Raw genomic sequence first — 11370 nt, 5'->3', positions numbered from 1 at the left:
GAAAACCTCATGATACTTTTTTTTTGTTTTAACATATATGAACACCACACAAAGAATGAGGGTGTGTGACCATGAAAAAGTTGCCAACTCTTGCAGCACTATGCAAAACATGCAAACAGCTGCAGGCCAGTCACAAATTCTCGCGAGAGAAAGCTCCCCAGTGAGCCAAATACAAGTATCTTCCTGATCAGAGATAACCTCGCCTCTTAAACCCGCAGCGGGATCCACCGTGAACGGAAGTGGTCTCAGAAACTGTCTCCTGCAGCTTTAAACGGTCCTCAGTTTCCTGCATGTGAGAAGTTTCCTCACCAGCTGGCGCGCTCTCCATTACGCAACTGACCCAGATAAGTTGCTGCAGGCAAAAACAAGAGTGTAAAACGGCGAGGAGAGGAACTAAGAGGAAAGCCCCTCCCACGAGAGCTTAATACCTGCACAGGTATCAGAGAGTCACCTGGAGCAGCGGTGTGCACGGTGCTGGCTGAAGATGGCTGAAGCTGTGGAGCTCGGTACGGTGTCCGCGGGGGTCCGGTCCATGTTTTTCATGCTCACGCCGAACGAGACATCTTTTCAGAAAATGGAAGAGGTTCCTCAGTATGTGCAGCAGGTGGGTCCAGCCTCACTTCCACCTTTAGGCTCTGTGATGATTTGTAGTGTAAAAGTCAAACGAGGTCCCCATAAGACACCTCAGTTGACCTACTGTGATTTAAGAGGAGAATAAACCCTCAAAGCCTTGCTGAGAAAGTCCTTAACCCTTTGAAACCTGAGGAAATTGGCTTTATTTTGTTTTGTTTTATTTTATTTTTTGGAGAAACATTAAAAGAATCCAATGATCAGTTTTAACAAGAAAATGACCTAAAGTTAGCAAGAAATTGGTTTGAAAAAAGTGACATGAAAATAACCTGAAATTAGCAAAAAAAGGAAAAGAAATTACCCTAAAAATTGCTAAAATAATATAAAAAATAAATAAATATTAATAGTAAATACTTATTTTCTTATTTTAAATGTATACCCTAATTTTAAAGTTCAACAATGATTTTAGTAAAATTTTAAATAGCTTTTCAAAAGAAAATTTTCAGGTCATTTTTTTGTCACCTTTTACTAATGTTTTTTTTTTTTTTTTTTCATTTTGTGGGATATTTCCTGTCAAGTTGCTGATTGCCCTTTCCCATGTCTTTGAGTGAAATCAAACAGATTTGCTCAGGGTTCAAGGGTTTAAATGCTTGTTAAAGGCGTCTTAATGTAGCATAACAAATTCATGTCGATCCAGGTTTCAAGAGATTTAAATGTTTCATCATAGTTTCACAAATGTGATTATTTTCTGGTTTCCACCCTCTTTTATGACAGTAAAACTGGATAGTTTTGGGTTGGGGACAGAACAGGACATTTGAATACATTATCTTGGTTTTTGGGAAATACTGATCAACATTTGTCAACTTTTCTGGCATTTCATAGACTAACAACCAATTGATTAACTGAAAAAATAATTCACAAATAATGAGGTCATTTATTTATTTAGGTATTTTCTTAGGGAGGCTTTTGACACATACTTCCATTTAGAAATGCTTTCAAATTTCAATTTTAGTGATAAAACATTTGTACAACCAAAACTTTCCCTTCCATTTTCATTCATTTTAAGAGTCATCCTGACTGATAATGATAATAGTTCTGTGATACTATGATAAAGTGAAATTGCAGTATTTTCTTCCATGAAAATCTCACACTGGTGCAACACTAAAACAAACAGACAAGGTGATTTTAAACCACTAAAAATGCTAAGTATAATGCATTTTCACAAGGTAAAAAATCAGTGTTTCTCCAAAGCTCTTGTCCCAGAGGGGATGCTAACTATGGAGGCCGAGGTGAAGGTAACAAAAACCCAACAATTGTGATATTCAGATCATGAAATACTAAAGACAACGTGCTTTTTGTCCCTTTTATTTCCCCCTAAATCCTACACACTGGACCTTTTGACCCTTTAAAACCTGAGACACTGGCTTGATTTCTTTCAAAAACATGGAAAGAATTTAGCCAACAAGCAACTTGACAAGAAATGGCCCAAAATTGAGCAAGAAATTAGGAAAAGGTTACAGGTAACCTACCTTCAATATGCAAATATCTATAAAAATTCTAAATGTAGTTTTGTAGACATTTTCCACTATTTTTTTAAATATATAATAATTACCCCCAGCTAATTTTCCTTGACATTATGTTTTTCTTCATGTTTTCAAAAGAAATCTAACCAATTTTCTCAGGTTTCAGAGGTTTAAAGGCGTCCAATCACTGCACAAGAAAACTGATGTTGTTCCAGGTGTTAAAGGGTTAACGCACAATTTAAAAACAAGTTTGGGTTTTTTTGTGCTTCTTACTGTCACTTTACGGCGTCTCAGTCGCCATTTATTGTGGCAAATGTCTGGTGCAGGTTTAACAGCACATGTTTGTTATGAGCTTTTACGAGGCACATCAGGGGAGGAGAACAATTACCCCCACAGCAGGAGTCCTTATAATCCACTACCAAACGTGATTAAACAAATTTGTTATTGCTGCAGGGCTCGATGGTGATAAAAGTTTGCCTGGGCGTGTGTGACTCAGCACTGTTTACAGTTTGTGATGTGTCATTAATTATTCTGTTCCCTGATCCCGGCAAGCCAAATTAATTAGAAAAACAAAACACAATCCTCTAATTTTAGAGTCATTTGGAGTCCTGGGGTTTGTGGGTTGTTGCCAGGTCTCTCGCTCTTTTGTGATTTGAATGAAAACACAATATTTTTTGTCAGACAGCGGTGATAAAAGTGTATTGTCAGCCTTCATGTTGTCAGCCAACATCACTCATCCGTGACCTTATTAAAAAAAAAAAGAGGGCTGTTTGGGGAAAATGCAGACATCTGGTCCACAAATGTCATGTTCCACGCAAGGCCGAATTCAAAATAAAATAAAATAAAATAATTAGATGCCACAACAAACAGTCTGCACGGGATGCAAGTATGCTGCAGTATAAAGTAGGCTTTCATTTGGTGTGATTTTTAGTTTATTTGTATAAAGATAAAAAACATTTTCAGTGCATGCAAGATCAAAAAGGGACTCAAATATCTCACTGGAACAGAGGAAAAAGACAAATTAAATAAAGGAAAAAAAATTAGCACAAAAAAATAGAGACTGATGAAAACAAAGACAAGCTTTTTCCCCTCAGCTTTTTTTTCTTTCTTGCAAAGCATGAGAATCAACTCGCCCTGACGAATAATTTCGGCCCGAGCTGTCAAGACCGAGGGGCTGCAGAGGTAAAATTATCTGCGAGACAGGAGAGAAGAAAGGAGGGAAGGTTTTAGCCTGGCGTCCAGAATGATAATCTCCCTCTCAGCGGGTTTGGAGGAGGTCTGCCTGCGCTGCGAGCCCATTTGTTGGCTGCAGCTCTGCAGTCTGCTGCCAGATGTTGGGAGCGTTGCGTGTGATCGCAGGTCCCTGGTGGTGCTCTCGCCTCTGCCTGTGCACACACACTCACACACCTGCATGCTAAAGTGGAGGCATTCACATGTGGATATGCACACACATGCATGCACTCTCACTTCCACACACACACACACTTCCTCCCTCTCCACCTGCAGATGTGCTCCTCTGCGAGGTCTCCTCACGCCCTTCATTCCTCGCTCTTGGCGGGGCCATGTGTCCCGGTTACGACTGCAGTCACTTGGTCAATGAGCGCCTTGGAGCTAGAAGCTAACCAGCAGGTCTGACACGCCGCTGAAGTCGCAGTCGTGACCCGTTTGCTAACCCCGTCCCTCACTAATTTGTTCCATGTTTGACAGACCCATTAAGAGGTTATTACATGTTTCCAGCGCGGTTAGAAAAGGAGGCCCGTCACTGACTGTTTGCTTAGTGCTCACCATTTTTTTTTTGTCATAAGGAGTTACGAAATGTAATGCACCCTTTGCATTTCTGGGGAAGTAGAATTTTATCTGTTTTTTTTCACTACAAAATAAAAATGATGTGGCATCTTGTGCGAAAATATCTGCAAATTAAAATGACAAAGCATGTTTGTCTGGATGGATCACATGTTGGTCAGCCATATTGCTGCAACATGTGTTTAAGTTTGGGAAAACAGAGAAAACAGGAAGTTATTTTTGATGAAAACATTTCCTCATTTGAATCAGTTCATTTAAGTTGTTTATAATAGCATGAAAAAAAGTTTGTAAAAAATAAAAATCAATCTGAACAATCAACTTTTAGCTTGTTTAGTTACCAGGACATGCTGCCCTAGGATGTGCAGTGGGTCAATATTTGGAAAACATTGTTTTTCTCTGACTCTGGCTGCGTTTGTAAATCCAATCTGACACTTTGCACTAAAATTAGAGAGCTGTTTTTTGAAGCCACAGAGCGTACTATCATTCCAACAACGTTATGAATTTTTGAAACGTCCAGTTTGTGCCTCAGTGCGCTCTGGCACTCAGAGTGAGTGTTTCTGAACGCACCTTAATGACAGGAGCATTGAGGGATTTCAGTTTGGCATGTGAAATTAGTATCAAATGATTTGAATTTTTGATTTGCATATCATATACTACGTGATGTGAATCAGGGATAACCACGCCCAAATCAACACAACTTTCAGGAAACTGAAATATTGTCATTTTAGTTTTTCACAAATTTGGACTGAGGTTAATGTCTGATGATTTTTTATACTTTTTATTATGTATGTAAGACCCTAAATTACATATTAAACACATTTTTGGTGATTTGGGTTCCCAGAGGCATTAAGACAATGAAGTTTCATAGAATGAATGATTGTAATATATTGTACTTCTTGTGGTCCATGTTGTTCTGACCTGAGTGAAATGAGTTTCCCATGAGGACAATAACCGACATCTATCTATCTTTGACATCTCTGACTTAATTTTGCTTGGCTTCCACCTGACATCACTTAAAATGAAAGCCCGCGGTTTGTTAGCGCTGTTTAAATCAACTAATGAGATCATTTCTTCCTCCGTCCTCGGCTCAGACAAATGTTTGTGATGTCCAATCTGCCAATACATTGTGGCTTTAGTCTGGTTTCTTCAGTCTGGTGCAGCGAAACAAACATCATGGATCACGAGATGAAAGTCCTGCAAACTTTCAGGTCATCTGCCAGTACAAACAGTCAGGCTTGTCATTACTGCTAAAAGCAACAGTGGACTTGAAGCTGTCATGTTTTTACAGTTTGTAACAGTGCTGAATCATGATTTCGTGTGTGTGTGTGTTTGTGTGTGTGTGTGTGTACAGGCCACTCCGTTCTTTGTCGGGCTGATGGTGCTGGAGCTGGTGGTGGGCGTGCTGAAGACAGGAGCCCCAGTGGTCACCATCAGTGATGGACTCACCTCGGTATCTTGCGGGATGATCTCCAGACTCCCCATGTGAGTCTTCAGGCAGCTCGTGATCAGGTCACGCTGTGTGATTTAATAAGATAGTGGTGCTGCATGTGCTACTTGGTTTGATTTGTATCTCATTTGATGGACATTTTTACTCATAATCAAAGCCGCCTTTCCTGTTTTGAATGAATTTTGTGGGTCCTGAGAGAGTCGTGTCGATTGGAAACGTTTTCATGCCTCTGCAGCAGCAATAGCTGTGGTCAGAGCCAGTTAGTTTTCTGATTTTTTTTCCATTCCTGGGAACGTTATATCTGAAGAAGGGCTTCAGGAAATTCTTCAAAACTGGCACAAATTTCCATTTTGACTCAATGATAAACTCATAAGAATTTGGTTGTCAAAAGGTCAAGGTCACCGTTTCATTCTTGTCAATACAATATCTCAAGATGGCCTCTTTTTTTGTTTGGTTTTTTGTCCTCATAGTTCACTGACACAGTTTTATTTGACCATGGTGTGTTGGATTGTAATAAACACATGATTTATTATTATTTATTAAACTTTCCAGCATTATTCAAAAATTAAAAGGTCCATCTTACACAAACTTCAGGCAAATGTAAGCACATTGTGCTGATAATAGGCCAACCTCTCCTGACTGCAGGACTCTGACTTCATCTTCATCTAATCATTTTACTCAGGCATTAAAAACTTTTGAGTCGGCCTACTTCTCCTATAGCTGCTAACAGCCTCCCAACATTCCCAGTTAGAGAAAGGCTGAAAATAAGCTCATGTGCTTGTGGCCCCAGGCCCCCAAAACATTACATCTTCCCCTGGTAATAATAATGAGAGCTCAGCGTGAGTGGCTGGATGAGACACGGAGCGATGTGTCCTGGTGTTTCTAAATTATTCATCCAAGGTCTGATTAAACCTGAAACTAACACAAAGTATTCTGTAGAAGTCTAAAGAAGTCACTTTCCACCAAATGTGTCTGTTTCAGCGCTGTGGCTGTCAAACACTCAGCTGCTCTAGAGTCAAAGACGTTCACTGCATTTGGTTCGCTGCGGTGCTGTTCTTATCATCATTGGCTGTTCCTGTTGTCTGTCACAAACATGGCTGGAATGCATTCTATTGATATTCTATCGACGACGTCTCATATTTCAATTGAGGAAAAGTTATTTTGCGATTTATATCGTTATCGTTTTATCACCCAGCCCTAGTCAAAGGTCAAGATCACCGTGACCTCACAAATGCAATGCAATGGCTATGAAAACCTGTGGTGGCCAGAGAATATCTGCAGCCAATCAGTACACCGAGTCGTAAAACCCATGTGACCGGTTGAACTATGTTTCCCGCCTGAAACACTTGAACACACCTCCCGACTGCTGAATAATCTAATTTTTGCCATACTTTGTGGTTGCCAGGTATGTTTTTTTATCAGTGGACAAAAAATGGTATTTGAAAAGGACTGAAAAGATAAGGTACTTCATAATTAAGGATTAAAACATATAAACAAACAAAAGAATACTTAATCCATATTTTGGTTTTGATTTATAGGTTATATGTTCATATTCTCTCAGAATGGCTCTAGAATTAAAAATCAAGTAGTAAATAAGCAAATATGACATCATATCTGTAAAGGAAATGGCCTTAAAGCTGGGAAAGTGCATTGACAGCATAAAGGTGTCAGAGGGTTCAGCAGGAACACCAAGTCAAGTCAATTAAGTCAAGTCACCAGGATTTTGTGACAAAATACACAGATGAACATAACAGTACATTGTGCACGCTGTGGACTGACACAGAGCTCTGACTGTCCCTCCGTCAGGTTGTTTATGAGAGGCTGCGAGCTGACTGCGTACATGTTCGTGTGGAACCGGTACCGCCTGCTGGAGCTGCCGTGGGACTCCTCCTGGACCTGGTGGCTCTCCTTCCTGGGCGTTGACTTCTGCTACTACTGGGTCCACCGCTTCGCTCACGGTACCAGAACAAGACACTCACACCGATGCACACAGCGCACGTAGGAAGATGTTGATTTTCACAGCTTGTAGTTTGGTAGATCTTTATTGCGAAGCAGCGGTTTCTGCAGTGCCTATTATCGAGAGAAACAGCACCTCCTGAGAGTTTGCGTGTTTGTGAGTGTTCAGAAGGGCAGTTTTAAAAGTGATACTCATCCAAACTTATTTCAGTAAGCGACACTTACGTCTCAGTAAGCTTAAGAATTGTTCACAACAAATGCAAAGCAAATGTTCACGTAGCTGTACTCCTGCAAAAATGGCTGCTGCAGTTTTTTGTTGTTGATGTTCTAGCTAACTGGGGAAGGCAGCTAATGGTTAACTTGGTTTATCGAAAAATACAACCAACTAAACTAAGATGGCAATACTCTTTTCACACTGTCACAGAAGAGTGTTACCACTTCACTCCTTCCACTGTTAACTTTCCACAGAGGAGTCCAACCTAAATTACTCAGCATTTTGCAAAGAAGCGACTCAACAAAATAGCTTACAGAAGTTGCAAATATGCAGATAAAGTGTCACGCAAAATACTCACGAGTAGAAGCAAATTCCGCTTCAGCAGCTTACGAATGATGCATGTTATGCAATTTTGCTACTGTTTGCTTCTTTGCATAGATTTTGCATGTTAATCGTGCCACACAAAACAGTTCCAAGCCAAGCCAAGCCAAGCCAAGCCAAGCCAAGCCAAGCCAAGCGTACATGAATGGTCACGTGATGAGCATTTCAGGTTCGCTACTAGACGGATGTTATTTCTGAAATGGTGCCTGAAATGTGGCCTAAAAGGTAGAGCACAGCGGCTGTGGTCAGCTTATTTACAGTGTACATCACCTGATGCACCTACCTTCATTTACAATGGATGGTGGGTGCTTTGTGTTTGTGTTCTCAGTGATGAGTATATTGAATTTTAATATTTTTTTGCCAGCTCTAAACCAACAGTCCTTCCCCTTCCTCTTTCATGTGTCACTCAGATAATACCAACAAAAACTACAAAGCCAGCTGATGATAAATTGTTGTAAAATGTTGATTTAGTTGCCATCCCTGCAGGGAGGAGCGCACAAGAGATAGCACACACATCATGCTGTCCTGGACGTTGTGGAGGAAGCAATTATTTTTGAGTTACATGCAGCTGGTTCGGAGCTGTGCAGATGTGAGAGGCCGTGGTCTCCAGAGAGCTGTGGTCTTAACCCAGAGCTCTCAGGCTGTATATAGTCACGGCTCTAAAGCAGCGACGTCCTGCAGCATCACTATAAAAGCAGGAATAAAAAATATGTACCGGATACAGTATTTCTACAGTTGTAGCTGGACATCTTAAAAAATACAAAAAAAACCAACTCTTCCTGTGTGTGTTGGCTCGGCTGATACACGTGCCAGATGCTCGGCTGCCACACAGCACACCGGAAGAGAGGTATTTATTTGTGGCCTGTGCGGATGTTTATTTGTGTCAGTGGCACATCAAGCTGCCCGCCGTCTAGTCCGCAAAGTTTTGGCTGAAAGTCCAGAATTTGGCTGAACAGAAGCTGTGCTTTTAAAGCGTCTCAGCAAGAACTAACCAGCATGATTTTGGGGTGACTGAGAACAGTTTGTCTCTGTAGCACATAGGTATTATTGGCTCCCACCACCGACCACATGGACATTTTTATTGTCACTAGGTGGGTTTCCATCACAGATTTCTGCAAAACTTCATGGATATTTTTGAAATTTCGATAAAACACCATTGCAAGATGACTGCGTTTCTATTGAGTGATATTACACGACTTCTCTAGCGATGTGACGCAACTTTCCTGTGGCGATAACAATCCATGAAGCACGGCGATGGATGTTCAAAACACTGGCAGGTTTATTTCTATTGTAGCCGCTCAATAGAGTGAATTAATATCGTTGTAATTTCTTTGTCTCGTATAGTTTAGAAAATGTCGGCCTCTGCCTCTGTTCACACATACCGAGTCATGTTTTGTAGAATGAATGTGACTTTGTTGTACTTCTCCTTCCTCCTCCTTCTTCTTATTTGGGTTTAATGGCATTTGGCATCCAAAAAATTGCATTACCGCTACCTGATGTTGCACATTATATGAACAATAAAAGCGAAAAAAGCATTTCCATTGCAGTTTTGCAAAGTATGGCTTTTTCAAAATGCCTGTAATACCACCTCATGTGAGCGTAAAAACTTTTTTTGCAATATTTTTTTTTTTTTAAATTGACGTGTTTGCATTTGCCATGTTTTGTATTCACAATTTCAGTTTACACAATTTGGGGCTTAAGATCAAAAACAGTGAGTGTATCACTGTGGCAGTCATGCACTGGACTGACAAATCAATACTTTGATACTGTGTGCCCTTGAAACCAAAATAAAAAATCCAAAGTCTGCCAGAAACTGAAAGTTAACTCAATATCAACTTTATAAGGACTAAAATAAACAAGTCATTTATTCATCAGATAGTTTAGAGTTCATATTAAAAAGTACTTGAAGCTGTTTGGGTCTTTCTGCGTGGTCATTTTTTAGTCGTTTTATATAAGAATAAAACCAAACTGAATCAGTACCTCAGTTATAAAAAAGACTCGGCATGTTGCCATGGCAGCAGACCGTTAACCTTCAGTGTTTGAGCTGAAGTAATCGTGTACATAAAGCTCCAGACTCACGTTTTAATGATTGAGAAAATCAGGTTAAAGCTGGGGCAGTCCGTAACGGGACACTTTGGCGAATCACACGTCATTTCAGAGAAGGCGTTCTTTCAATATATTGTTTTTAAAAACATGTTTAAATTGTTACATTTTCTACATGTTTTCAGTTCCTCATTACAGTTGTTCCATAAATTAACCCCTTTGGATTACAATGATGTTTTTGCATTAGTCCTCACTAACTGTTTCTTACAAATTCCTCTGAAATTATAGAAACTTTATTTTATTTGAAAAAACTTTTGGATATTATAAGGTAATAGTTGATTTTCAGCTCTGTGCATGATTTGAACCATTTGAAAATCAACCAGATCTTAATGAATTAATCTTAATTTAAGTGCCTTTAATTTGAGATAGAGTGAGTTTGTTGGTTCTCTGTACGTGGTTTTGTTTCCAGTTCTTATGGCTCTTTTGTTTGGAGTTTGGATTTGTGGTTGCTTTATATGTATGTCTCCACACTTTCACACAGTAAGTTATATACGGGAGTACAAAGGAACAGGATATTTAAAATGTAATATACTTATAGGCCTATTTTTACAGTACAAATTGGGGTTTTTAAGCAGGCTTGGACCCAAAACTGCTGCCGTAGGACGGGCTTGGATTTGGCTCAGACAGGAACTGTGCAGGTTCATGCAGGGTCAGACCTGATTTTTTGGGTGCGATCAGAGCTCTGCGGCTTGGTCTCAAACAGCAGTCTGCTGCTGTCGTCTCCAGGTGTCTCGCTATCCAGCTTCCCGTCCTCCTGCTGATGAGAAACTCAGCTTATATTCATGTAATCCGGTGACTTGGCTGGCAGCACGCATTAATGTTCCGTGTGTGTGACCTTATTTTTAGAGTTACAGCTGTAATTTGTGTCTGAGTAACATTCGGTGAAACCTCAATGAAGTGTGTGTCCCCGCCGTTGCCCTCATTGTCTGACGATGCAGAAGAATGACGCTCACAGTATCACATATCTGCTCGGTTTATTTGGTCGGAATTCTTTTATTTTTGAACTGCAGAATCATTTTTACGTCTTAGAAAAAAAAATCTTTCCACTTACTTTCATTTCCTCTTCTTTCAGCCGGTTGGCGTTGTTATTATGGAACATTGTGGGGTCGCAGATAATTGTCTGGTGCTGAGCGCCCGCAGCAGGATATAAGCTTTTCCCCTTGTTACCAAAGTGAAGCGGCTCTCCCCGACCGCAGGACAGGGCCGGCACGGTCCTCACTCGTCACTCTGGTCAGCCGAGGTCGTCTTGGTCAAGTTGGCTTTGACCTCCGGCTTTTTCTAGAGCAAGGTTCAGGCGAGATCTTCCACTGTGTGGGATGGATGCTGCCTGTAATGAAGCACTGGGGAATGCGACACATGTAGGATGCGGGCAG

At 40.5% G+C, this 11370-nt stretch overlaps 1 protein-coding gene across 1 annotated transcript in view; it reads left to right on the top strand.

The window, feature by feature from the left end:
* The first annotated feature begins 209 nt into the window (after positions 1–209).
* Positions 210–11370, top strand: part of agmo (alkylglycerol monooxygenase) — a 58688-nt gene continuing 47527 nt past the window's right edge. The window contains exons 1-3 of the mRNA XM_042490129.2: positions 210–604; positions 5248–5378; positions 7150–7301. Of these exons, the coding sequence (XP_042346063.2) occupies positions 485–604; positions 5248–5378; positions 7150–7301 (403 nt within the window). The 5' untranslated portion in view covers positions 210–484. The remainder of the gene's footprint in view (positions 605–5247; positions 5379–7149; positions 7302–11370) is intronic.

This window comes from Plectropomus leopardus, chromosome 11 (assembly GCF_026936395.1).
Source record: "Plectropomus leopardus strain MGB_pleo_1.0 chromosome 11, ASM2693639v1, whole genome shotgun sequence".
In the NCBI taxonomy this organism is placed as follows: domain Eukaryota; kingdom Metazoa; phylum Chordata; class Actinopteri; order Perciformes; family Serranidae; genus Plectropomus; species Plectropomus leopardus.
This window is presented reverse-complemented; position numbering and strand designations above follow the sequence as displayed.